The 24212-nt window shown below is 45.0% G+C and overlaps 1 protein-coding gene across 2 annotated transcripts; it reads left to right on the forward strand.

Annotated features, from left to right (window-relative positions):
- Positions 1-1052: 1052 nt before the first annotated feature.
- Positions 1053-21295, forward strand: Rnaset2 (ribonuclease T2). 2 transcript variants are annotated; one of them, XM_055616204.1, is made up of 10 exons: positions 1053-1278; positions 2973-3033; positions 4288-4340; positions 5034-5091; positions 7166-7236; positions 10082-10195; positions 14853-14898; positions 16980-17054; positions 19200-19434; positions 21201-21295. In XM_055616204.1, exons 1-9 carry the CDS (start codon positions 1178-1180, stop codon positions 19398-19400), a joined length of 780 nt encoding a protein of 259 aa, XP_055472179.1. In that variant the 5' UTR covers positions 1053-1177; the 3' UTR covers positions 19401-19434; positions 21201-21295. The 2 variants fall into 2 exon arrangements, with proteins under 2 accessions (XP_055472179.1, XP_055472178.1); XM_055616203.1 differs by lacking the exon at positions 21201-21295 and having other exon boundaries at positions 19200-19494.
- Positions 21296-24212: the final 2917 nt, after the last annotated feature.

The raw sequence follows: 24212 nt of genomic DNA on the forward strand, positions 1-24212 counted from the left end.
GGCTATTTTATCCGTGAGAGAGAAAACGGAACTATGGGTTTGTCTGCATTATCTAGACTTGGGTGTCCAACCTTCTGTTAGTACAACACAACTTTATTATCCACAATGCTTATCCTAGGAAATCATGGAATTACTTCTTAAAAATTGCAAAAGAAAATCATGTTTTAAGTTGGCTTATGATTCTGTGCTGGGCCACAATATAGCTATCCGTGGCTGTGTGGCAGTGGCCACTCCTGGCAAAGTAAAGACTTAAAACAAGTCAGGGAGGAGTAGAAATGCTTTGGTTAGCCCTCCCCATCCAGTGGGCAACGGGGCTTTACTGAGCTCCCAGAGAGGCAACAGGGGGAAATGCCACGGGCCTCACTTCATTCTGGAGGGAATGGCAGATAGCAATCCAGATCATCAGATCTTTACTTACTTTGAAGGGTGGTGCTATTCCTATAAGGTCCAGGCCTGGAGGAGAATTTTACAGGTCTACCTGTGTTCCCTTCTTTGTGGGTCCAGTGTACTGGAGGGGAGAAGCTGGAAAGTGCATAAAACAAGGGAACCTCAGGTTTGGTGAAGGGGTGGTGGTGAGGGGGGGAGGGTACTTGGCTTTGGGGATGGGCAAGAGGGCCTGAGGTCCACCAGGTTGGCTGGGGTGTGGCAAGCATGAGCATGAGATCCTTCATGTGAGCTGAGGTGTGGGTGGTATGAGGTCCCTCAGGTGGGCCTGGGCTTTGGGGGAGTGAGATCCCTTAGGTGGGCTGGTGGGGTGTGTGAGGAGTGAGGTCGTTCGTGGGCGGTGGGCAGGGGCATGGGGGCGTGTCCCCTAAAGGAGAGGGGGCTGCAGCATGGGGACAAGACCGTCAGGTGGGCCTGGAACTTTGGGCGTCTGAAGCCGGAGCGTGCCTGTCAGGTCCAAAGCAGTGCCGACTGTTCCTTTTGGAGGGCCGAGGCTTGGGGTCGCATCAGTCCGGTGCCGGGAACTAAAGCTTCTGGAGCTGCAGCGTGGGGACTTTCTGGGCCAGGGCGTGGGGGCGTGTCCTCTGGGGCCCTGGGGCGTGGCTTTGGAGTTACTTCGAGGTGCGCAGCTGACTGGCGGAAGCCTTCGGTGAAGTGGAGGTCGCTGTCGCTCGGGCCTCTGAGCCGGCGTGCGCAAAGGCCTCTGGGAGGCTGTGGAGCCGGGGGCAGCGCGATGGCGCCGGCGGAGGCTCGCGGCGCGCTCCCGGGCTGGCTCTCAGTGCTGGGCTGGAGCCTGGCCCTGTGCTGCCTGTGCTGGGCCGGCCCGCTGTGGAGGTGAGCACCGGCGCAGAGGAGAGCAGGGCTGGAGGCTGGTTTCTAGGCGAAAGCTGCCGTGCTTCCTCTTGTAAAGTTTGGGCCCCTTACTTCTCTCTGGGACACACGGGCAGTCACAGATAATCTCTGCTTCAGTTCTGCTAGAATAATCCCTGAATACGTATTGGTTTTTCCCCTCTTCTGCTTAACAGTGGATGATTAGGTTTGGTGTTTACACTACTGGAGCGGAAATGGTAGAGCCTAGTTACTTTCAAGAAGTACTTTGTTCCCAGAGAATAACTGGAAGCTAGTTGCATTTCTTTGCTTTCTTATTTATCTGTGGTCTGGTGTATGGGAGTTTGGGTGTGGGGTGCAAAAGCTAGCCCCTGTCTTGAGTGTGAACTTAGAGCCCTTGCCCCGCACAGCACCGTTGATTCCTGGAGAGAGCAGCTGACATTCAAAAAGTACTTGGAGCCGTGAGTCTTAAGAGTGTTAGCTGAGGCTGTAGTGAAAGGTTCTCTTATAACCAGCCGAATGTATGCAGCTGACATAACTATGGCTAGGCATGGGATTGACCTAAAGCTCAAGGCCAGGTGAACCTCTTGTATTGGGTGGGTCTTTAGCTTCTCCTCGACTCTCTCTTTGAGTATTGGACTAGGTGATGCTTGTGATCTCTTATTAAACTGATAAGCCTCCGTTTTGTCTGATTTACAGATAGAGATAGTGTGGTTGAATTTTATTGTAAGTCCTGCTGTTTTACCTTTCTGGCCATGGCTTAACCTCCCAGGCTCAGTGTGAACCTTTGCAAATAAAGTTTCTGCACTGGGGATGGCTGGAGCTTTAACTTTCTTCAGCAGCTCCGTCTCTTATGTAAAGAAGGCTTTCATCGTTGTTTAGGCTTTTATGGCAGTTGTCAGGAGATCTGACTGGGATCCCAGGAGAACTATCATTATTTTGTCCAAGGGCATTATCTGATGAGTCCCATTGGTCCCGTATCTAAAAGCTCCCACTGTAGCTTAAACTCTGCCTCCTCAAACACATTGGGGACAACCACACCACAGCTCCACAGCCCCTCTGTGTAGCCTTTGGGTTGGGAGAGCTTCAGTTCATAGACTTGTGATATGTGCATGCTGTGTGTGGTTCAGGTAACAGGTGACAAGGCACAGAACACATACCATACCCTATATAACATGCAACAAGGCTGCTTTCCCAGGTTAGGCTATTGATGACGCACACAGCCAGGGATCATACACAAGCCAGGTTCTAGGTAACATCCAGGCTCTAGAGACCTCTGAGAACCACACTGTGATTAGGGGGGTCAGTGAAGCTAAACACGGAGTAGGATGTGGCTAGTACTGTTGTGCTATCTCAGGTTGTGTTTTGTTTTGCCACGTGAATTAGAGGGAAAAGAAGAAATTTCAGAGCCCCAGGAGTCTATTCATAAACTACCCAGTGTGGCTGAGTACAGCCATACTTCCTGGTTATCCCCCTGCCTACCTGTCCTCTTCCACTGTGTTTATATTCTCCTGTGGTATACATGTTGTTCTTACAGTGTTCATTGCCTTCCTGTGGGTGCACTTCCAGAGGCGGGGGACTTTGTTTCTGGCAGAATGTCTAGTCCCATAGACTCTCCTTGCTGAAAGAGTGGCTGGTCGGATGGGTGAACTTTTGTCACTTTAAAACATTCTTGAAAAATGCATTTGTCTTTGTAACAGAGGCAGCCATGAGTGGAAAAAGCTGATTTTGACTCAGCATTGGCCCCCAACAGTATGCAAGGTGAGCTCTGTTTTGACTGGCCCCTTTGATCCAGCGAACCTGTCTGAGCTGCCTTGCATGCATGCGTGTTCGCGCTGTGTGCTGGGTGTCTGAAGTCTGTGCTGTGGCTGTAATAAGACCAACTCCTGACAGGTGGCTTGCGGACAAGGGTCATGTGACGCAGAGGGTGGCTGTCACAAAGTCTCAAGTCCTGTGGCTCAGAACACTGGGAGTTCATTCTCTCAGAACTGGAGCTGGAAGCCTGAAGCCAAGGCATCAGTAGGACCACTTCTTCTTGGGAGCATTTGTTCCATCCTCCTGCCTAGCTCCAACTGTTAGAGGTGACAGGACTTGGTGTCATCATCATACAGATGTCCCACTTCAGTGTCTGCCTTCTTCAGTGGCATCTCAACTATTTGTCTATTGCTGTAATAAGACAACATAACCAAGGCAACTTATAGAAGCAAGGGTTTATTTAGAACTTACAGTCTCAGAGGGTTAACGTCCATGACTTCACGGAGGGGGAGCATGGTGGCTGGCAGAAATATGCAGGAGCAATAGCTGAGAGGTCACACCCTGAGGTACAAACAGGAGGCAGAGGGAGATTCCGGGAACGAGGTGGGCTTTTGAAAACTCAGAGCCCACCTCCAATGATACATCTCCAATAAGGCCACAGCTCCTAATCCATCCCAAAGAGTTCCACCAACTGGGGAACCAATTATTTAAATATATGAGCCTATAGGAGCCAATCTCATTCAAACTACTACATGTAATATCTCTCTCAGGACAGCACTGATTAGATTTATCTTAATAAGATTTTTATCTCCAATTTTATTGTTACGAATGAAGTTAAAGATATACTCCTATTTTTACTCCATTACACTTGTTGGCTTCAAGTGTTCAGTACTTTCTACTTCACTGTTGTGGTTGAGTCTGGTACCAGAACAGGCTTGAGAGTCACAGAGTGTAGGAGTGTTCTTACATACGTGCTTCTGGTCCGGAGTATTCATAGGTAAATGTGCATTTCCATATCTGTGAATGCATGAAAAGAGCAAAACTGTTTCTCTGTTAGCTCAGTTGTCTGAGGACTGACTTAGAATGCCCAGCCCTGACATTTCCTCATGAGGGTGATGCTAGAATAGACTTATCCAATGCTAATGCTGGGTCTATTGTCTATTAGTAATGTACCTGTGTCTCATTGATGTATGTTAAAAGAAAGTGGAGTTGATAAATATTTCAACAACCAATCACCTTCCTTATTTGTCTTCTCCCTAGGAAGTTAACAGCTGCCGAGACTCTCTGGATTACTGGACAATACATGGACTATGGCAAGCATCTAGTGCAGTAAAACCTTAGATCTGTTATTCTTGGTAGAAGTTGATTCATATCCGATTTATACACACACACACACACACACACAGTGTGTGTGTGTACGAATGTTTTACCTGCTTGTATATTTGTGTGCCATGTGTGTACCTGGTACTTGCAGAGGCCAGAAGTGGGCATCATCCCCAAGATTGGAGTTACAAGCAGTTGTAAATCACCATGTGGGTACTGGGAGTTTAACACAGGTTCTCTGGAAGAGCAGCCAGTGTCCTTAACTACTGAGACTCTCTCTGGCCCCCTTACCAAAAATAAACAAGGATCTTAGGTCCTTTCTTTGTTCTTTGGGCTTGTTATGAATAACTATTTAAAACCAAAATGTTAGATCAATAGATAAATAGGCAGTAATCTGTTTTCCACATTTTACACGCAGCCAGCTCCCCCACCATGTCTGTCTGCAGCTCTTCATGCTTCCCTGCCAGCCTGCTTGTCTTGTTCATGGCCATGTTTGACTCCATTTGTTCTTTTTTTCAGAACAAAGTCAAACTGAGTGTTTGCCCGTGACTGTTGTTTGTTGACTGGCTTGTGTGGAGTAAGGAGTAATTTCTCTTTTTAATGAAAGTACTTCCTAGTGTCTTGTATAAGGCATCCTGACTAAGACTAATATTTCTTCTTTTCTGTAAAATGTGGATTTCCAGGCCTGATAAAGCAGAAGATTGTAACCACTCCTGGCATTTTAACTTGGATGAGATTAAGGTATTAATCCTTTTGTTACACTTTTATTGCAATGTTGAACTAAATAAACTTTTTCTTCAAAAATGTACTTCAAAGTCCTGTTTAAAATTGCAGGATCATGAATGAATTCACCTGAACTGAGCCCCTGAGGCTATTTAGTAATCACTACTATCTACAACAACCCCATAAAGAAAAACAAACAAACAAACCAAAAACCAGCCTTTTTCTTTCTTGTCCAAGGCCAGAGTAAGCTGGTAGAAGCAAGCTGAGGTGAGAGCACAGGGCCTGTCTTGGCTGCACAGACCCTGCTGTTTACCTGCAAGCCCTAGTTAGTCCTTAGTCCTGGGGCTTCTGGATCAGTGAGCGAAAGCAGGCATCAGGTCTGTGTAGCCTAGGGTGAAACATTTCTAGACAAGTGTGCTTGGAGAGCAGGCACATGGTACCCAAGCTGGTCAGTTCTGACCATACCTGGTATGAGTTTCTAAGCAGGAACTCCAAGCAAGGAGAAAATGATGGGCCTTTTTAGTATTAAATGTCCTAAGTCAGGACATTTAATAACTTGTGAGCATACAAGAGATTTAACAAAAGTGCTCTCAGGATTCACATGGCATATTGAACCTACTTGTCCATGTTCATCTTTCCTTATGGGGCGCCAACGATTCCTGTTTGGTTACATGTTGGGGTGACTGGGGTGGCATAGAGGACATGGGAGGCCTGGCAGGTGAACATTAAAGAGCAGAACATTCTTTTGTTGGGTGACTGAATGTTGGAGTGTTTACTGAATGAATGCACACACACTAGCTCTCCTCTGAAATATTGCTGAGGTAGTTACTGTGCTGTTAGTCCTTTGACACTTGGGGCTGAACGATGCAAGTTTGCCAGCGGCGTATAAAAGCTCTGCTGAGACAACTTCAAGCTTCCCTTGCTTCTCAAAGATCCAGGCCAGGTCCTCCAAGAAACAGATGTTGAGGTAAAAGTATGAGTCTAAATCCAATGGTACATGACTGTAACTTAATAAAAGTACATTTTTCTTAAAAGCAAAGTTATTCCATGTCTATAGAGGTGGTAAGAAGTTGCCAGTGCCCCCTGTAGCGCAAGTTATCGCATCAAGGTATTAGGTAAAGCTTCCAATTACCAATATTTGAACCTTAGGTAATCCTTCCTGGCTAAAAGCTGTGGCAGCACAAAGCTTGAACCCAGCTTTAACAGCTGATGGAAAAGGGAACAGTGAAAATGAAGCCAGCAGAAGGGGAGATCTAAGTAGTTTCAGAAGGTTAGATATCTCTGGAAGGGAGATCCAGAACAACAGGGTTGAGCTGACCTTTGTGTTGAAGGGCCAATAGTAGCCTTGTCCTGCTGTTTCTCAGAAGTCCTGCCTTGCTTTTGTGGCATTAATGTTTAGTGTAGTATCTCTCCAACCAGAAGGTGCCCTCGTTTGGTCATAAGTTACGTCATCACCCTCGGTTATCCCCAGAGGTCTGACTGCAGCTGAAGCCAGGTTGAGGAAAGTGGAGGGGTGGAAGCACATGAAAGTGTCAAGCGAGGCAGACAGCACTGGAGAGGGGGCAGGGCTGTGCTTACATAGGACAGGGAGGCTGGCTGACAGGATCCTTGGGGATCAGGGAAGCCAAATTATCTTTCCTACATACCTTTATCTTCCTGATGTATATGTAGTCATTGAAAAATGGGCTCTAGCCCTTTGGGCCCAGTGTTAAAAACTACCTGCCGGATTAGGAGGGTACAGGCTGCCTTGCTCAGAAAGTTCCTCTGGGAATCAGGATCTTGCATTTGTTTGTTTCATAGCCATTTATTCTTTAACAGTTTTATATCTATATATACAGAAACTGAATGCAAAGTATACACTGAGTATCCCCCATTGTCACCATCCTTCCATGTGCTGGTTTTCCCAAATGAGCCAATATTAATACCGTATTATTAACTGAAGCACATGGCCTGCGTTAGGAATCATGTCTTTTGTTGTAGTTTTATGGATCTTGGCAAGTCAGGAGGGCAGTGTCCTGCAGGGAGGTATCACTGTGCTAAAGTTTTGAGTTTGTTAGGTCTTGGGTAAACTTTTTGTTTAAATTATGTATAGGACCTTTTGGGAGACATGAAGATCTACTGGCCTGATGTAATTCATCCATCTGCTAACCGCAGCCGATTCTGGTAAGTGAGTTTCGGTATGTGTTTTTAACATAGGTGTAAGAGTTTCTAAGTGTGTTCTGGATAGCAGCTTATGGGAGGCGCAAAGAATGGATGAGAAACCCTATCTCTAGAGGCTGAGAGATGCCTTTTGTCAAGAAAAGATTCTCGTGTGCCACTTTGAATGCCTTTCTCCAGGGGGTTAAAAATGAAGTCAGATAGAATTTATGTTATAAGCTTGTTTTCTACTCTATTGTTATTTTGTCTATTATTTCATTTAAAAAGTCCTGTCTCCAGAAATTTAACTAAATCAAATGCTTGCATATTTAAAAATCAGTATGACACAGACACACAAAGAAGGAGCATGCCTTACAGGTAGTGATCCCATAGTGACCTGAGTCAGAGGAGAGGTAAGATTCTCACAGGGGCAGTCTGCTTCTGGGTCAGCAGGACCGGAACCCAGAATTAACTCAATTGTTTGAAAAGCATCGGTTCTTGTTTGTTTTAAAGAAGATAAAACTGACTCAACCGAAGGCAGTTTTTTTTACATCTCCTAATATTAAAGTTTATTATTCATATTACAGCTAATAATATTTTCAAGATATCTTCATTTAACCTAGAAACATTTCTGTGTAGAACTTTTAGGGGAATAAAAAGCTTAAGCTTGGTAAAATGCTTTAAAGCAGTGTGATGGGGCATCCCATCCCAGATTATAGTGTGGAGTGACTTTTTCTTGAGGACGTGCTATTTTAGGTTGGAGTCACGCTTAGATAAACAGAACAGTCAGTGAAAACTTGGGTGACAAAGAGCTTCCTGGGCTGAATCTAGGTTGTCCCCCACACTGGACGCTATCCCACTGAGCACGACTCCCACTGCTACTTTTAACTCTGAGAAAGCTGCTCACTATGTTGCACAGTCTCGTTCACTTTGTAGTCCAGGCAAGCCCTGAACTTGTCTTTCATAGCCTGTATTCTAGGAAGTATTTCAACTTAGTTAATGGCTACAATGAATTGAAGTGAGGGAAAATGAAAAGTCCTTTATGTAGTACTTTCGCAGTGTACTTGAAATGATGAACTGTGGTGTCTGTCAGTTTTCTGTAACGGAAACAAATACCCCGAAACATCGATGGAAAGCCCACGGTTGTCAGAGGCTTAAGACTCTCATTGATCCTTTTGGCTTTGGGCCTTTGGCAGCGCAGAACATCGTGTTGTGGGGTGCACACAGAGGAGGCAGCTCTCTTCATGGCAGCAAGGAAACAAACACAGGAATGGGTCTGTCTCAGGGTCATCTTACTCACATCCTCCAATGATCTGAATTCTTAGAGGCCACATCTCTATGATTTTACAACACAGGCTAGGGACCAAGCCTTTGTTGTATGGGCCAGAACACCCCAGAACTAAGCTGTGGCAGGAATTATGTAAAATAGGATTCCAATTGTATACCATGCCTGAGGTAATCAGACTTTAGTCAAATGGCTTGAAACAAATCAGCACAGATAAGGCAGCCCTTCTGTACACTGAGCTCCTATACATTTAATCAAACAGTATGGGCAAAATATGAATTTATTTTGTGTTTTATTAATGGCAAACTGGCTTGCCTTCATTTTTAGTTGGATGTTAAAGTGGCAGATGTTTCATACATGACTTGTGATTTAGTGTTTGTACTTTGGGGAGCTTGGTACAGTGTTCCCTCTGCAACCTGAGCCTTTGGCTACCTTGGCATTCTTAAGGGCTCCACTACAATCCAGGGTGAAGGGAAACTCTTAGGCATCTTCTAAAACCCCAATTAAAGATACACAGTGTCCTTTAAAAAACACTTACTCATGTGTGTGGGTGTTTTGCCTACATGCATTTATGTGCACTGTCTGTGTGCCTGATACCCAAGAAGGGCAAAAGAAAATGTCAGATCCCTTAAAACTGGAAATATGGATAGGGTGAATTGCCATGTGAGTGCTTGGAACTGACCCTGGGTTCTCTGCAAAGGCAGCATGTACTCTTACCTGTTGAACAATTGTTTCAGCCCATAAAATGTCTTTAAAAATTTGTGTGTGTGGTCTATATGTCTATCTGTTTTTATGTGTTGGAGCTAGTAGAGGCCAGAATTTCCTAATTAGTAAACTAACAGTACTATTTATAAAACTATAAAGAATGTAAAATATTTATAAGACTTAATCCTAGGAGGCCAAAGCCGGAAGATGAGAGTCAGAACTAGCTTGAGTTACATAGCAAGACACTGTCTCAAAAACCAAACCAATCTAACCAGCCAACACAGAACAACAAAGCCCCTTAATTAGCATTGAATGTAAGGAATTATCATCTACATCAAACACCATATTTTTTTAAATAAAATAATTACTAATCATTTGCAGGTGTTTGGCTAGATTTCTTTGTTGTTTACTGCAGGTTTCAGGAGGACACCTATGTGAGTGATGTTAATTATTAATATTATTAGAGGCTGACAGGAAATGGTGACAAGCCACTCTGCCTCTGCCTCTCTTTTTGTCCTTATGTAGAATTGTGCATGGATTGTGCCACACTCTGGAATTTCCTGGCTTATACAGAGGACCATACATGACTGTGTAAAGTGGCAGGTGTCTCAACAGTGACATTTTCTTCTTTGTCAGTTAATTTGTTATTGTTTGAGTATGCTGTGATTGTAGAGATTCTCTGGAAGGGATTTGTGATAAAAAAAAAAAAAAACATGAGAAGAATGAGCAGAGCTGTTGGGAGATTGTTGCACGTTGCTGGGCCCTCAGTCTTAGCACGAGGTGTCTGTGCTTTCTGCTTTGTAGAGGCAGCGATGGGCTCAGTGCATGTTATAGCTCTGTTCTAGAGGATTTACCTGAGCATTATTGCTGTGACTCTCACAGGAAACATGAATGGGATAAGCATGGCACCTGTGCTGCCCAGGTGGATGCCCTCAATTCTGAGAGAAAGTACTTTGGGAAGAGCCTGGATCTGTACAGGCAGCTTGACCTCAACAGGTGGGTAAACATCTCACTGTAGGCCTTTTCTCACTGACCTGCGCTCAGGCCACTGGGAATGAGTGCAGAGCTTTCCTGCTAATAGCCTCAGATATATGGTCCCTTTTATGCCAGGCTTCTGGGAAGTTGACTCCTGACAAATCTTTGATGCCTCTAGATCATGACCAGCCTAGGCCTCCTTGTGGTACTGACTTGGCATCAGTGGATCAGCCCCAGGGAAGTGAAGACTGACAGGCATGCTATAACCTCTGAAAGAGTTGCTGCCTTAAGATTATCCTAGAGACACTGACCATCAATAGATCCTTGTGTCTGGATGTAGTGTTCCTTGAGCAAGTGGGAGGTGGAGAGAAAGGGTCCTTTAAGCCCTAGAAATGAGCCAAACCCAGGTAGACTTTTACTGCCTGCCTTGACCTCAGTTCTGGACCTGGGGAATATGTTGTCACCACACTGAGGTAGTGTGTGTGAGAACAACATTCCCTGCAGTGGCAGTGGTCTGGCCTCACCCTTTTCATCCAGACATTTCTGTGTGCCAAGTGTACCAAGTGCTTCTTACTTATTTACTTTTTAAATTTATTATTTATTTATTAATAAGTACGTGCCTGTGTATGCATGTGAGTGTGTGTGCACAGTGCACATACGGAGGTCATTGGACAACTTTGTGGAGATGGTTCTCTTTATCCACCTTTACATGGGTTCTGGGTATTGTGGCAAGTGCTTTTACCTGCTGAGCCTTCTTGCTGGCTCTTTAAGTGTTTCTTATTGTGACTGAACATGATAAGCCAGTGATCCATGAGAGAGTGAGGAGGGCAATGGCAGGGGAGCCCAGCCTGCAATGGGCTGAATGTAGTTAGTCTCCAAAATTTGGAGGTTGAAATCTTCATCCCCAGGTGGGTGGTCCGTAAGTGTGGAGCTCTCATGGATGGAACTAGTTCCCTTACAGCAGACCCTCTGGAGCTAGAGAGATGGTTACTCCTCTCCATGTGAGGACACAGAAGTGTAGACTGTGAGGAGTGAGAGATCACCGGACACCAGAACTTTGGTCTTAAGAGGTTTCCAGCCTCTAGACATGTGAGGAGTAAGTGTCTGCTGATAATGAAAGGTTTTACAGTGTCTGTACACTGCTTGTCATTTGTACAGCTTGTTCTAGTCGGAGCAGTTCTCCTTCTGATGAGAATAATCCCAAGTTCCTTTGCTCATCAATCATATTTAAGGTTCATGAATTAAATATGCTGAAAAGATGAATTACCCTCCATTGGTTCTCTAGACACGCATTTTGTCTCTTTACACAAAAAGCGCTCATGGTGGTGTGTCACCATCTCACAGAAACAGTTTTCTGTGTCATTTTGCTCTAAGACATCTGGGATTTGAATTGATTAGTCTGGCACTAGCACAGGAGAGGCAGGTGCCTTTGGAAAGATGAGGTAACCTCAAAGACTCCAGCTGGCAAAGCGCAGGGCTGCAGAGCTTGTGTGATCCTGTAGACATACGTTGGACAGTTTGGCTAGAAACCCTCTTTAGAGCTTTTCTCCAGGATATAAAAAGAATGGGTGAGCAGCGCTAAGATTTTGAAGTTTCTCTGTCTTTTAAAAATTCACATTATTACGCTGGATATGGTGGCATATGCCTTTAATCCCAGCAGTTTGGAGGTTGAGGCAGGTGAAAGTTTGAGGTCACCCTGTTGAGCATAGCAAGTTCCAGGCCAACCTGGACTACACAGTGATACCCTGTCTCAAAACAAAATAAAACAGCCAAATATCTTCATTATTAAGTATATACACTAGGAGTTATATACCAGTGATGTGTAACAGATCCTCAGTATTGTGAGTTGTGTATATAGCTATTTAACCTGTGGGGTTATCCAAGAACACAGTATTCTCTTGCAGTAAGGATAAAATCTTTGGGAACCCTGGCTCCAAAATCCCTGACTCAGAAACCTAGCCACTTCAGAAGCTGTTTGGAAGAATCACTTCAGGAAGGTCCATCATGCTCTTCTGGAGCACAGGAAGGCAACAGTCAAAGAGAGGCTTCCCTTCCAGAAAGGCTGCCAGAAGCCCCACAGAGAGCTTCTGCTGCTGAGAAGGGCCCCAGGGGTGGTAGCCACAGGAATGACTATTACTATGAGTTCAAAATAGCCTAAGTAAGCAGCTTTTGTTTGAAGCCTTTGAAGCCTAGTAGTTTCTTTTTTTCTTTTTTTAAATCTTTTATTTTTTTTTATTAATTACACTTTATTCATTTTGTATCCCCCCATGAGCCCCTCCCTCCTCCCCTGCCGATCCCACCCTCCCTCCCCTTTCTGCATGTATGCCACTCCCCAAGTCCACTGATAGGGGAGGTCCTCCTCTCCTTCTTTCTGATCTTAGTCTATCAGTTCTCATCAAAAGTGGCTGCATTGTCCTCTACTGTGGCCTGGTAAGGCTGCTCCCCCCTCAGGGGGAAGTGATCAACGAGCAGGCCAATCAGATTATGTCAGAGGCAGTCCCTCTTCCCATTACTATGGAACCCACTTGGACACTGAACTGCCATGGGCTACACCTGTGCAAGGGTTCCAGGTCATCTCCACAAATAGTCCTTGGTTGGAGTATGAGTCTTGTTACAGAAACTTACAGAGCACTAACCCCTGAAACACTGTCTGTATATGGCCACAGTCACTCACCTGGTTATCAGCAAGTCATCTCAGAGCCTGCTAAATCAAAAGCATCCCAGTAATGCTTGCTCAGAACAAATGCTTGCTTAGAGCAATAAAGAACACTTGGAAGAATGAGTACTCTCCCTAGTTTCTCCAAGGAAAACGTAGAATTCCTGTCTGTTTCATAAGATATTACCAAGATAATCATAAACTGTAAGTCATGCTTGCTCACTTCCTAGTGTAAAGGCAGCCAGTCTGAGGAGCTGCTGTGGGACAGTTCAGACGTGGGCCAGCACTCAGCTGTCTTCACTCAGAAGAGGGCGTGACACAACCTGGCCCATCTTTCTCTTTACTTCTGGGCTACCTGCAGCAGCTGGTAGTATGTGACCACAGGTACTAAGCAACATTAATGCCATTAAAAAACAGCAGTAAAAAAATCTGGTCAATGATAGTATGGTTGCTCTCCTGGACTACCATGAAGATGGTGTGACTCCATTCATGATTTAAGGATGGCCCAGAGATGGAAAAATATTAACAACTTGGACCTCTTCCCTGTCACTGTAACTGGCTGCTGCTTACCATCCGTACAAACACCAGGACTTAGAACAAATGGGACTGATGTCATCTTGAGATTTTATTTTGACCATGATTTATTTGGAATGGAGGCATTGTTTTTGTAAGAAAAAAAAATGTCATGTAGGTTGTCTAAAAATAAAGTGTATTTAAATGCACTTAAAAAATCTCATCAAAAACTCTAATAACATGCTAAGATCAGTTTATCCAAGGTACTAAAGTTGTAACTTAAAATAAATATTATTTTGACTATTTTATACTTTCTTGGAACCCTATGCTGATCATATACTGATGGCCAGGGCAGGCAGTGACACACTTTATTAGATTTGGGGGCACTTGGGGACACTCTGGGATTTCAGGGACTGATCCTGTCTCCTCTTCCCTGTGTGTTCCTGCTGTCACAGACTGATGGCAAGTGTGCGCTTAGAAAGACTTGCATCTCTTGGGTGACAGTCCAGAATCATCCAGGAAGTTGTGGTGGGACCACAGAGAATTCCTTTTGAATGAGGGGTCTCTGGGCCTTTATTGTGCCGCTGGTATTTAAGTTTGTTATGAGAAACTCTGATAGGGTTCTAGGCTATATGCACTTAAATTCTTTGAAGATCTGGCCAGTGCAGTTCCTCAGGATAAGTCTAGAGTCACATGAGGCAGGATAAGATGTCCTGCAGAAGCTGTATGGCCAGGAGATTGTACAGGGTATGTTGCTGTGGAGGGAGTGGTGTGTGCAGCTTTAGATTCTGAAGAGGGCCCTTATGGATAGCATGTGCTGTAGCCAGAGAAGAAGGGGCTAGGAGCTGCCTCTTTGCCGTCATTGTTTATAGCCGGAGGCCAGAAAAGACATTCTCCTTCATCTTAATTTTCACTGTGAAATCCATTGAAAAGGGCAAAGTCTAATGCACTATCATGCCACCGTGCCTCCTTCTCCCGCCTCGGGATGGCCAGCCCATTGCACACTGGACTAGGCTGGAGGGAGGGAGGCTTAGCTGGGGTGTGGGGGTGCAGTGCAGGGCCTTGGGCAGCATTGCGTTTGCTGGCCAAGAATACACACACCCTGGAGCAGCTTCGGAGAACTGGTTCAGTTTATTGGGGGAAAGGGGTCTTTATGACCCTGGGGTGATGGGCAGGGTCTTTGGGGCAAGGTTTGTATGGCCATGCACAATTGGCCAGAACAGGGTGTTGAAAGGTACATCTGCATACTCAGGAGGTAGAAGGTCTGAGGGGGAAATCCTTATAAGGTCAAAGAAGGGTAAGGCCTGATAACTGTCAGGGTAGTAAATTTTTACTGGGATTGATATTGGGGCAGCAGACTTTCTAGTGCCAGGTTGGGGGAGGGAGGGAGCCAATGCCTGTTATCCTTATATGAGGTATCCAGGGTTGAAACTCTCCTGACCCTTCCCGCATTAATCATGGGCCATTAAGGTACCACACCATCATAATGATTTTTAAATTTTATTTTAGTGTTCTACTAAAGTTTGGGATAAAGCCATCTATCAATTACTACCAGGTAAGTCTTACCTTTAGCCTTCTGTCTAGTATCTAATGTTTCTTGCTGGGAACATTTGGCAAGATCCTTTCATCTTGTGAAAAATAAAGGGCACAAACGTACCAGAAATAGGTTGTGCTGGAATTGTTTGTGTTTGCATGTGAGCATGCACTGTAGGCTGCTTAGGTCACAGACCCTGAAGCACAGATCTGTGTAGCTCCTCCAGGGCTCAGCACAGGTGGGGTACGAATTTGAACAAGTGCATTCAGTGCCATGGTGCTAGCGGGGAAACCAGTTGGCTTTTTGCTTTTCATGTAAACTCCGTGACACGGGAAATAATGTCCCATCTTCCTGACTGAGAAGGACATGTGCAATGTAGGTGCCTCCAGTTCTGGGTTGCCTGTCTTCCGTCTGCCACAGAGAGACGTGTCACTCACATGCTACCTGCGAATTCAGGAGAGCTTTAAAAGCAGCTCAAGAGGAACCATTCTGGGACAGGAATGAGCACTGTAGTTACTCTGTCCTGTTGAGTGTGTGAAGTAGCCTGGCAGCTCCGTCTGCAGCACTGTGTTCCCAGCTGAGGTGTATCTCCCTCTGCAGAATAGGAAGTTGGAACCTGGGCTGCCAGTTAAGTTAGAGCCTTTTGAGCAGCCAAAGGGTGGGCATTTGTAGGGCTTCCCTAAGCTCATCTGGATGCTGTTTGAGCTGATAAGGGGAAGGGGCTTTACAGTTTCATCTGGCTTGACGTTCAGAGATGGTATCTACAGTGGTGGGGATGGCAAATATTCTCTTCTGCCGAGTTAGTTGCCTTGTGCTCTTGGTAAGGTGGCAGGAATACAAGACAGTGACTTGGCAAAACTTCTAATTCAAAAGCATTCAACATATAGCGGGCTTTCTGCTTTGCATCCAGCACCCAAGCCTCTGTTCACCCATGTGCTCTATAGGGCGTTGGTGCTGCCGGACCCCTGGGAGGATCTGGTGACCAGGCATTTCCGAAAATTTGGTGGCTGAAGTGTAGCTTACACTTTGCATGAGTCCTGAGGAAGAATGCTATGTGGTAGTGTAGGGATAGCTGGAAGGTGAGAGCAGATCTCTTCAGGGACCCAGAAGTAGAGCGTGTGTGGCATGGGAGCTGGGTGGTAAGAGCCATGTCATGCTGTGGCATGAGGACTTCATCCCATAGGCAGCACTGAGAAGTTCTAATGAACCTGAGTCTTGAACTGTGTTCTGGTTGCCTGGTGTTACAGACCAAGGAAAAAGGGAGAGCTGACTTCTAGGGAGGGTAGAGGCTGAACCAGGTGGTAGCTGCTGGACTTGGCTTTATAGGCAGACTGTGGCTTCTGTAGGTCTCAGTAAGGGGAGTGGTGATGGATGCAACTAGACTGTGGGAATCTGACAGTCAAGTGAGGCAGCAGAAGGGAATAGAGGTGTCCGGTAAAATGAGTGCCGCCAAGGTCCACAGCAGAGAGGACAGGCAGATGTGGGTAGAGAAGCATTTGTTACAGATGGAGTTCTGCAGATGTCCCCCTAGAAGGAAAGGAGAGGATGAGGAGGGAATGTCAGAGTGGAGCATGATGGGGATGGGTGTTTACTCTATGATGGGGGAGTTTGCAGCACACAGGGTCTAATTTTGTAGTTCACTGATGGAAGGAGGGTTCTCTGAGGGGCCGCTTTTTTTTTTCCTGTGATGGAGGCAGTGCCCACTGCAGAGAAAGAGCTGCAATCAGAGTGTTGAGGAGGGGGTAGGCCTGGGGAAAAGCTTTGGGGATCCCAACTATCAGTTTGGTAAGGGTGGCTTTAGGCAAGGTAGCATGGCAGGAGGAAGCTGGGCTGGGCTGGAGACAGGGAAGAATGGAGCTGCCTAGTGGAGAGGAGGGTGGGACAGAGAACAGAAAGACTGTTGAGGATGCTTGAGCCTCCTGGGTAGAGCCCAAGTCAGTTAGTTAGTAGTGACTTGTTCCTCAGTGTTGTCCAGGACATCCTCAAGCTTTACTTCAGGTCCTCTAGGCAAACGGGAGTGAGGGATGTTCTTTAAAAAAATCAGAGAGTTTGTGAGAATTCTCCTGCTGAAGCTCATTGCTAATGCTTTTGTTTAATATCAGCTCGCAGATTTCAAAGATGCACTTACCAGAATCTATGGTGTGGTACCTAAAATCCAGTGCCTTCTGCCAGAACAGGTGAGACTTGTATTTGTTATCCTGTCTCTCTCTATTGAAAAGGTGGTTTTACTTTCGTGATAGTTTTGTCTTCACTGGGGAGTTCTGGGACAGAGTTGCATTTGGGCACATTGTGTGTGTGTGTGTGTGTGTGTGTGTGTGTGTGTGTGTGTGTGTGTGTACAGGCAAGTGTATGTGCAAGCACATGGATGTTTTGAAGTAACTCGTATTTCTAAAATTTCTTCCTTAGGGGAGACATAAACATCTGCTTCTACTCCTAAGGTCTCAGCAACATACTGAGGCATGATTCTACCCAAGTTCACTCTGGGGAACCCATGAGTTTATTGAACTTAGTTACAGAACATAGGTGAGGGTGATCTACAGGGCCATGGGTGCTTCTTTCCCAAAGGTCACACCAGAATGTTTTTTTGTTTGTTTGTTTGTTTGTTTTGTTTTGTTTTGTTTTTTGCCAGCAGGGATGAGGGCTTTTCCCTAGCCACACAGATGGATCCTTTCTAGACTTCTCTGCCTGTATATAACTTAGGCATCTCCCAAGACCACATGCAGTTAGTTACCCACAGCTGGCAATTGTTTGGCTCAGAGATTAGTTTATGAAGCACCATAGGCTTTGCTTTATTTTTATTTATTACAATTTATTCACTTTGTATCCCAGCTGTAGCCCTGTTCCTTGTCCTCTCCCAAACCTACCATCCCTCTCTCTTCCCCTCCCATGCCCCTCCCCCAGTCCATTGATAGGGGAGGTCCTCCTCCCTTTCCGTCTGACCCTAGCTTATCAGGTCTCATCAGGACTATCTGTATTGTCTTCCTCTGTGGACTGGTAAGGCTGCTCCCCGCTCAGGGGGAGGTGATCAAAGAGCCAGCCACTGAGTTCATGTCAGAGACAGCACCTGTTCTCCTTACTAGGAATACTCACTTGGATACTGAGCTGCCATGGGCTATGTCTGTGCAGGGGTTCTAGGTTACCTCCATGCATGGTCCTTGGTTGGAGTATCTGTCTTAGAAATGGAATCAAATAGAAGATCCAGAAATAAACCCACAGACTTAGGGACACCTGATTTTTGACAAAGATGCCAAAACCATACAATGAAAAAAAGATAGCATCTTCAACAAATGGTGCTGGTCTAACTGGATGTCTACATGTAGAAAAATATAAATAGATCATACTTATCATCCTGCACAAAACTAAAGTCTAAGTGGATCAAAGACCTCACCGTAAAACTAGACACACTAAACCTGTTAGAAGAAAAAGTGGGGAAGAGCCTTGAACTCTTTGGCACAGGTGACAACTTCCTGAACAGAACACCAACAGCACAGGCTCTAAGAGCAACAATCAATAAATATGCCCTCATGAAACTGAAAATCTTCTGTTAAGCAAAGGACACTGTCATCAGAACAAAATGACAGCCTACAGACTAGACTTTGCTTTTATGCCATTTCGCTCTAATGAGTGAGTATGTTCTGTTGGAAGAGAGGACAGGGAGGAGAGGGGAGGATAAGAGGAAAGGCAAGGGAGAGGGGAGGAAAGGAGAGGAGAGGAACAGATATAGTTCTAAGTTAAATATTTCTTAATTTCTAAGATTTTTTAAAAATTTTGTCTGTTTGATTTTGTTTTTCATTTTTGTTTTTGATTCAGAGCTTCTCTATAATTGGCTGTCCTGGAACTGGCAGTGTACCAGGTTGGCCTTCAGCTTACAGAGATCCACCTGCTTCTCTGTGTACCATCATACATGTCAGTTTTTGAGGTGTTATGTTGCCATTCTTAATCACTTTAATTGTAGTTTTACTATCTAATTTCTAGACAGACTTGTAGGGTGTTCTCCAGCTTATGAATAAGACACTGAGGCTCTTTGGCCATCAGGAACTATTATCTTAACTTCTGCTCTGCCAGGGTCCCCATGTGCGTGGGCACACTTGGATCAGTGTGTATCTTTGCAGTCACCTTTTCCCCCAGCTGAGAACACCTCCTCACCCCACACTTCCAGGCTCCCAGGTCCTTCCTGAGCAAGCAGCCTCCTGTGTGAAGAGCCTCTGCTGAGAGTCTGGGGCTCTGATCTGGAACAAAACACTTTTGTTGTTTTGTGAGCCCCACGTTGATAATACCCATGGTTTGTGAATTCTGAATTGTCTGCCATTTTCTACTTTTAGGGAGAGAAGATGCAAATTATTGGTCAGATAGAGCTATGCTTTACCAAGGAGGACTTCCATTTGCGAAACTGTACTGAGCCACATGAGCAGCTACCGTCTGGACAGGAAGCCTCGCTGGCCATGGAGGCTTCTTCACATGGCATGATGGTCTGTGAAGATGGTCCAATCTTCTATCCTCCACCTACGAAGACTCAACATTGATGTTCACATTTTGGAAATATTTTATGTTCCACAAGTAAGAAAAATTCACAAATCATTGCTTTCTAAAAATTTACCATAAAAGTTTCTTAAAATATGTTTGGCTCTTTTTCTGGTGTGTTAATGAGTTGATTTTTGTCCAGTCTAATTAGTAGGTGGTCCTATGCTCTTCCTGCCAGCTGGCTGCCACAACAGCTGGTGTCAGGCCTCATTTCCTGTCCAAAAAAGCTAGATTCACACCGCTAATACGAACTCGAAAGTCCAGCACAGCAACTTTCTATTTTAGTCAAGTTTAAATTATCCTGTTTATTTAAAAATTTAAAAGTTATTATTGTGTTTGTGTATGTGTGTATGTATACATGTATGTATGACGTGTGTGTATGGGTATGTGTGTGCACATATCATGGCACCTATACAGAGATAAGAGGAAAACTTTGGGGAGTCATTTTCTTCAGCATAGGTTCTGGGCATCAAACCCCGGTCATCATGTTGCAGTGAAATAACAGTCCCAGTGAGAATTCACTGTGCACTTTCAGGGAGTAAGGGAAAACTTTAATAAAGTGTGTGTCTGGTCTGGCAGTCTGGCCAGCGCCCAAAGAGACACTGGCCATGAGCAGAGACACTTGACAATTTAAATAGATGTTGGGCTATAGCATTCCGCATACATTGCCAGCTGTAAATCTCCTTTAGGTCCCTGCCCTGAGTTAACTTTGAGCAATTAAACATGTCTTTTAGAGACAGACACTGCAAGCTTTGCCATTTTGGACAGACAGTAGTAGGTGTACACACCAAAGATGCCATCACAGTTATTTTTGAAGTAGGTAATGTTCTTTTCCGTAGTTGTTACCCAGGGTCACCCTGCCTGTCTGGCAGGATTCCGTCCTTGATAAAAGGGCAGCTGTTACCTAGTGCTATCCCCTTTGAACTAAATGGCAGAATCATGTTCTTTTGATATGGGAATGGGCCCTAATGACCTGCTGTGTGCCAGGATTGTTCTTTTTGTTACAGGATTAGGGACTAATGGGCAGTGGCAATCTTAATGAACAAATCTTAGCAGAAACATACTTTCAGCAAACCTAAACTTCAAGTACGGTAGAGATAGAATTTTTCTACAGTTTCTAACAAGTGTGGCTAATATGCCACTTACATCCCCTCCTTCAGCTAAATTCTACTTTGTGGAACTTAATGTTATCTAAGCAACTTGAATGGTGAATCCTTTATAACGTTAGCTTGCTACTCTCAGTCTTTATCAGTCAGATTGGTGCAGCAAGCACTTTTCCCACTGAGCCATCTCACCAGCCCTACCCCCCCCCCCCACTTACTCAACAATGAGAACAGCATGTGCAGGTATATATAATGTAAAACAGTTTAAATTTTGTAGTCCTCAGAACGAAGAAAAAAAAACAGTATCTTTAAAAACCGCTGTGTTGATTGATATGAATGTATCTACTTACCAATTTAAAAAGGCTTTCAGATTGGCTCAAAAGCAAATCCTGACTTGATGTATAAAAGAGATACATGTGAAATGCAGTGAATATAGCAGGATTTATCTGGTGCTTGGATCAGTAAAACAGCTGTCATTGTGGTAGAATTGATGGGGACCAGTCTTTGCCAGCACAGGATGTGAATTTAGGCAGTTGCTCTGAGGATAGATATTAACAAGGATTTGATCAGAAGCAACCATTTAGCTTTTTCTGTGTTGGAGGGAGGAGGTTTCCTTGCTGGGATAGGAATGTGGCTATGGGGTCTGTGTCCCACATTACCATAGCTCCCCTTCCTGACCTTGTTCCCTCACCCCTCCAGTGCCCCTTCGCTTGTGGCCCAGAGCATGTGCTGCTCTCCGGAACTCATGGTTGGTGTTGAGCTGTGGGAAGGGCCCAGGAAACATGGTTAACAAGTAAGAGGTTTGTCTGGACTGACACTGGCTCCTTGTGTACTTTGGGCTTATTTAGAAGATGGCTATTATTTCAAGTCCCTTTGCAAGCACATGGCTCAAAGCTGGGTTTCCACAGAGCCTGTGTTAGCTCTCCTCTTTACAACTGTTTACTTGTTGTCCCTGGAGGGTCAAGGGAGGCAGGGCTTGCAGTATTCCTTGTAGGTAATACTTTTCTGGGCTACTTTATTGGATTCTTATATCTACCACCCTTCCAACCCCCCAACACTAGGAGAGAAAGAAAGCTAGATGGAAAAGGGGGCTACTTCCTGATGATTAGGAGCATCAGGTTCCTAGAGGCAAGTCCAATCTTTGTTGTCAGAATATCCAGCAACCTAGCAAACCAGCTGAGCCACCGACCAGCCGACCAGCGAACACAGTAGCAAGAACCAGCAGCATCTGCCACAGGCCCTCTCAAGTTACCTCCCATTTCTGCCCTCTCCAGAGTCCTACAGAATTAAACTATCTGCAGCTAGCAAAAATCACACCCCTTAGAGCATGAGACAATCCTAGTTAATGGTGTAGACAATCTGAAGCAGCCCCATATCCCACACCTAGGATTAAAACAAAAACATTCACATAACGTAACTGGGATTTTAATAAAACCAAAATCCTCACTACAATTCCTCAGACTTAACCTCACCTACTTTTGTTTTTAATATAAGCCATCATTTTTTAAAATGGGAAATATATGTAATTCTAGTCTGAGTCTCTTTTGAGAGCAGCCTAAATTCAGATAGACTGGCATGATGGGAAGGTATGGGCCATGGGATGAAATGGATCGTATGAAATGAGTTTGCCAGCATCCTATGGTCCTTCCTCATGCAGGCTAAACGCAGCGAACTCCTAGTGGTAGCACAGGATCTCAGCATCTGTCACTTGACCAGTGCTCTGATCTTTTGTTCCTATTTGTGTCCTGGCTTACTTTACAGCAAAAACAAGTTTTCCGTAGTCTTGGGAGGTCAAGTAAATGTGTGAGCTTTGATGATCCAGGGGAGAAATGGAGAGGCCACTTTCAAGAACTGGTTTTATAGTAAACAAACATGAGCATTTCCCAAATTTAGTTTATTGTAAAGCAGTGCTGGCACCTTATTCTCCCTGTAAACTAAATACAGATGTTTAAGACAGGCCTGTAGGTGAGTAGGAACCTATGTTAGGGGTGACTTGGGCATATATTGTCTGAGCTGGGGACCAGGTCATCATATGAGGTGTGGAATGGAGACAGACTTTAAAGGGGGCAGTTTGCTCAGTGAGGGTAGCCCTTTTGCCTGGAGCATTGGGGAAAGGAAAATCCTGAAGCTGGACCTGGAGAGATGGCTGAAGTTAAAGGTAAGAATGTGGACAGACATTGAAGAGAGCAGACATGGAGTGTGTCTCCAAGACTAACTTCTGCCCACAAGTATCACCTCTTGCCTTGGTGTGTATGGCTCCTACCCAGGATGCTTTGCCCAGCCTTGGAGCAGTGCCTGCTATTCACGTAACAGCGCATCATACGATGAGTGTTCATCACTAGCCCTTATATTCTTCTCAGAGCTGGCATTTGAGCAAACAACTTTACCTGAATTATGAAAAGCATTGCATTTATTTTGCTTCCCATTTGCAGCTTAGTTCAGAGCCTCACAAGTTTCTTACCTGGACCATTCTACAAGCTGACTGTAGAAAGGCAAAGGCTACTCTGGGCATGTGTCCACTAGAGGATGGGTCTCTAATCTGCAGTCTGCACTCCACTGCGCCCATTGATGCTCACCAAGGGTTAAACCTAAATGCACCTTCTTGCTGTGGATGGGACACAGTTGCTCCAGTAGGTGGGACACTTCCCACTGTGGCTGTAACACCCTGCCCTTTTAAGGCTTGGGATGAAGTGCAGCAAATGGAAAGAATTTTCCCTTTGGAGTACATAAATGAATATTAATTTTAGAAGATGTTTTCAACCTTTGTATTTGCTCTGAAGTTATGTAAATACCACATTCCTCATCATACTCTGTATTCATTTCCTCATAAGTCTGTGGACTCAGGCGTCCTATTTTATTCCATGAGTTAAGATCCATTATTGTCATGATTGTTCCAGTGGGAGTCCCCAGCTGAACTGAGCTGGGTCCTGGCTCTTCCCGGGGAGACAAGCACTGCTCTGCGCATTTGTGTCTGAATTGACTTGCATATGCGGCAAACCATCAGTTCATGCCCATTCCACCTCTAACCTCTTACCTCAAGGATTCTTACAATCATTTTCCTTTCCACTTCAGTAAATCTGGTGCCTATTCCTTTTGGTCTCTTTGCTTATTTGGTGGATCCACTGAGGGGGGCTAAGCTCCTGTCTGCCTCCTCTGCCACACCATGTAGATGAGGCTGCTCTGCCTCTACACTGAGCAGCTTTTATCCTTCACCATCGTGGTCCTTAATCCACGGGGTCTCTGATATCCCCGAAAAAGGGAGGAAAAGGAAGGAAAGAAAATCTTAGCAGCTTTCAGTGTTTCATTTTTTCACAACCTGTGAAGTTCATCATGTCCATCCCACATACTAAAATTCTTGTAGGAGATGTGAAATGCAAGCATTAGGATCAGAGAGTGGGCTACAGTGTAGCAGGGAGCAGGCACATGTGTAGCAGTACTAGGCATGTTCTCAGAGCTCACACGCAGCTGAGCATTTGTCCTGACACTTAGCTGTGAGACACTACAGAGGGCTAAGTAAAGGAAGATAGCCCTGGTCATTTCTTTTTCTCCTAGCAGATGAACTCTAGGGTGCAGTTGACATTTCGAAGGCCTGGAGGCTGAGGAGTGAGGCTGTTGCCACCTCTGAGAGCTGTAGGGACATTCTGACATCTTTATCCCGTGTTTCTTCTTTTTATCTTGTTTCAGCATCATCTTTTACATAACAGCTTGTTC

This window comes from Psammomys obesus, unplaced genomic scaffold (genome assembly GCF_907164565.1).
Source record: "Psammomys obesus unplaced genomic scaffold, mPsaObe1.curated_primary_1811, whole genome shotgun sequence".
NCBI classification, from domain to species: domain Eukaryota; kingdom Metazoa; phylum Chordata; class Mammalia; order Rodentia; family Muridae; genus Psammomys; species Psammomys obesus.

Bases quoted from the DNA above. Each gene is read 5' to 3' on its own strand.
- Rnaset2 (XM_055616204.1), top strand. From the start codon at position 1,178: ATGGCGCCGGCGGAGGCTCGCGGCGCGCTCCCGGGCTGGCTCTCAGTG. The intron at 1,279-2,972 runs GTGAGCACCGGC...TCTTTGTAACAG, and splicing joins TGGGCCGGCCCGCTGTGGAG to AGGCAGCCATGAGTGGAAAA. The intron at 14,899-16,979 runs GTAAGTCTTACC...GTTTAATATCAG, and splicing joins CATCTATCAATTACTACCAG to CTCGCAGATTTCAAAGATGC.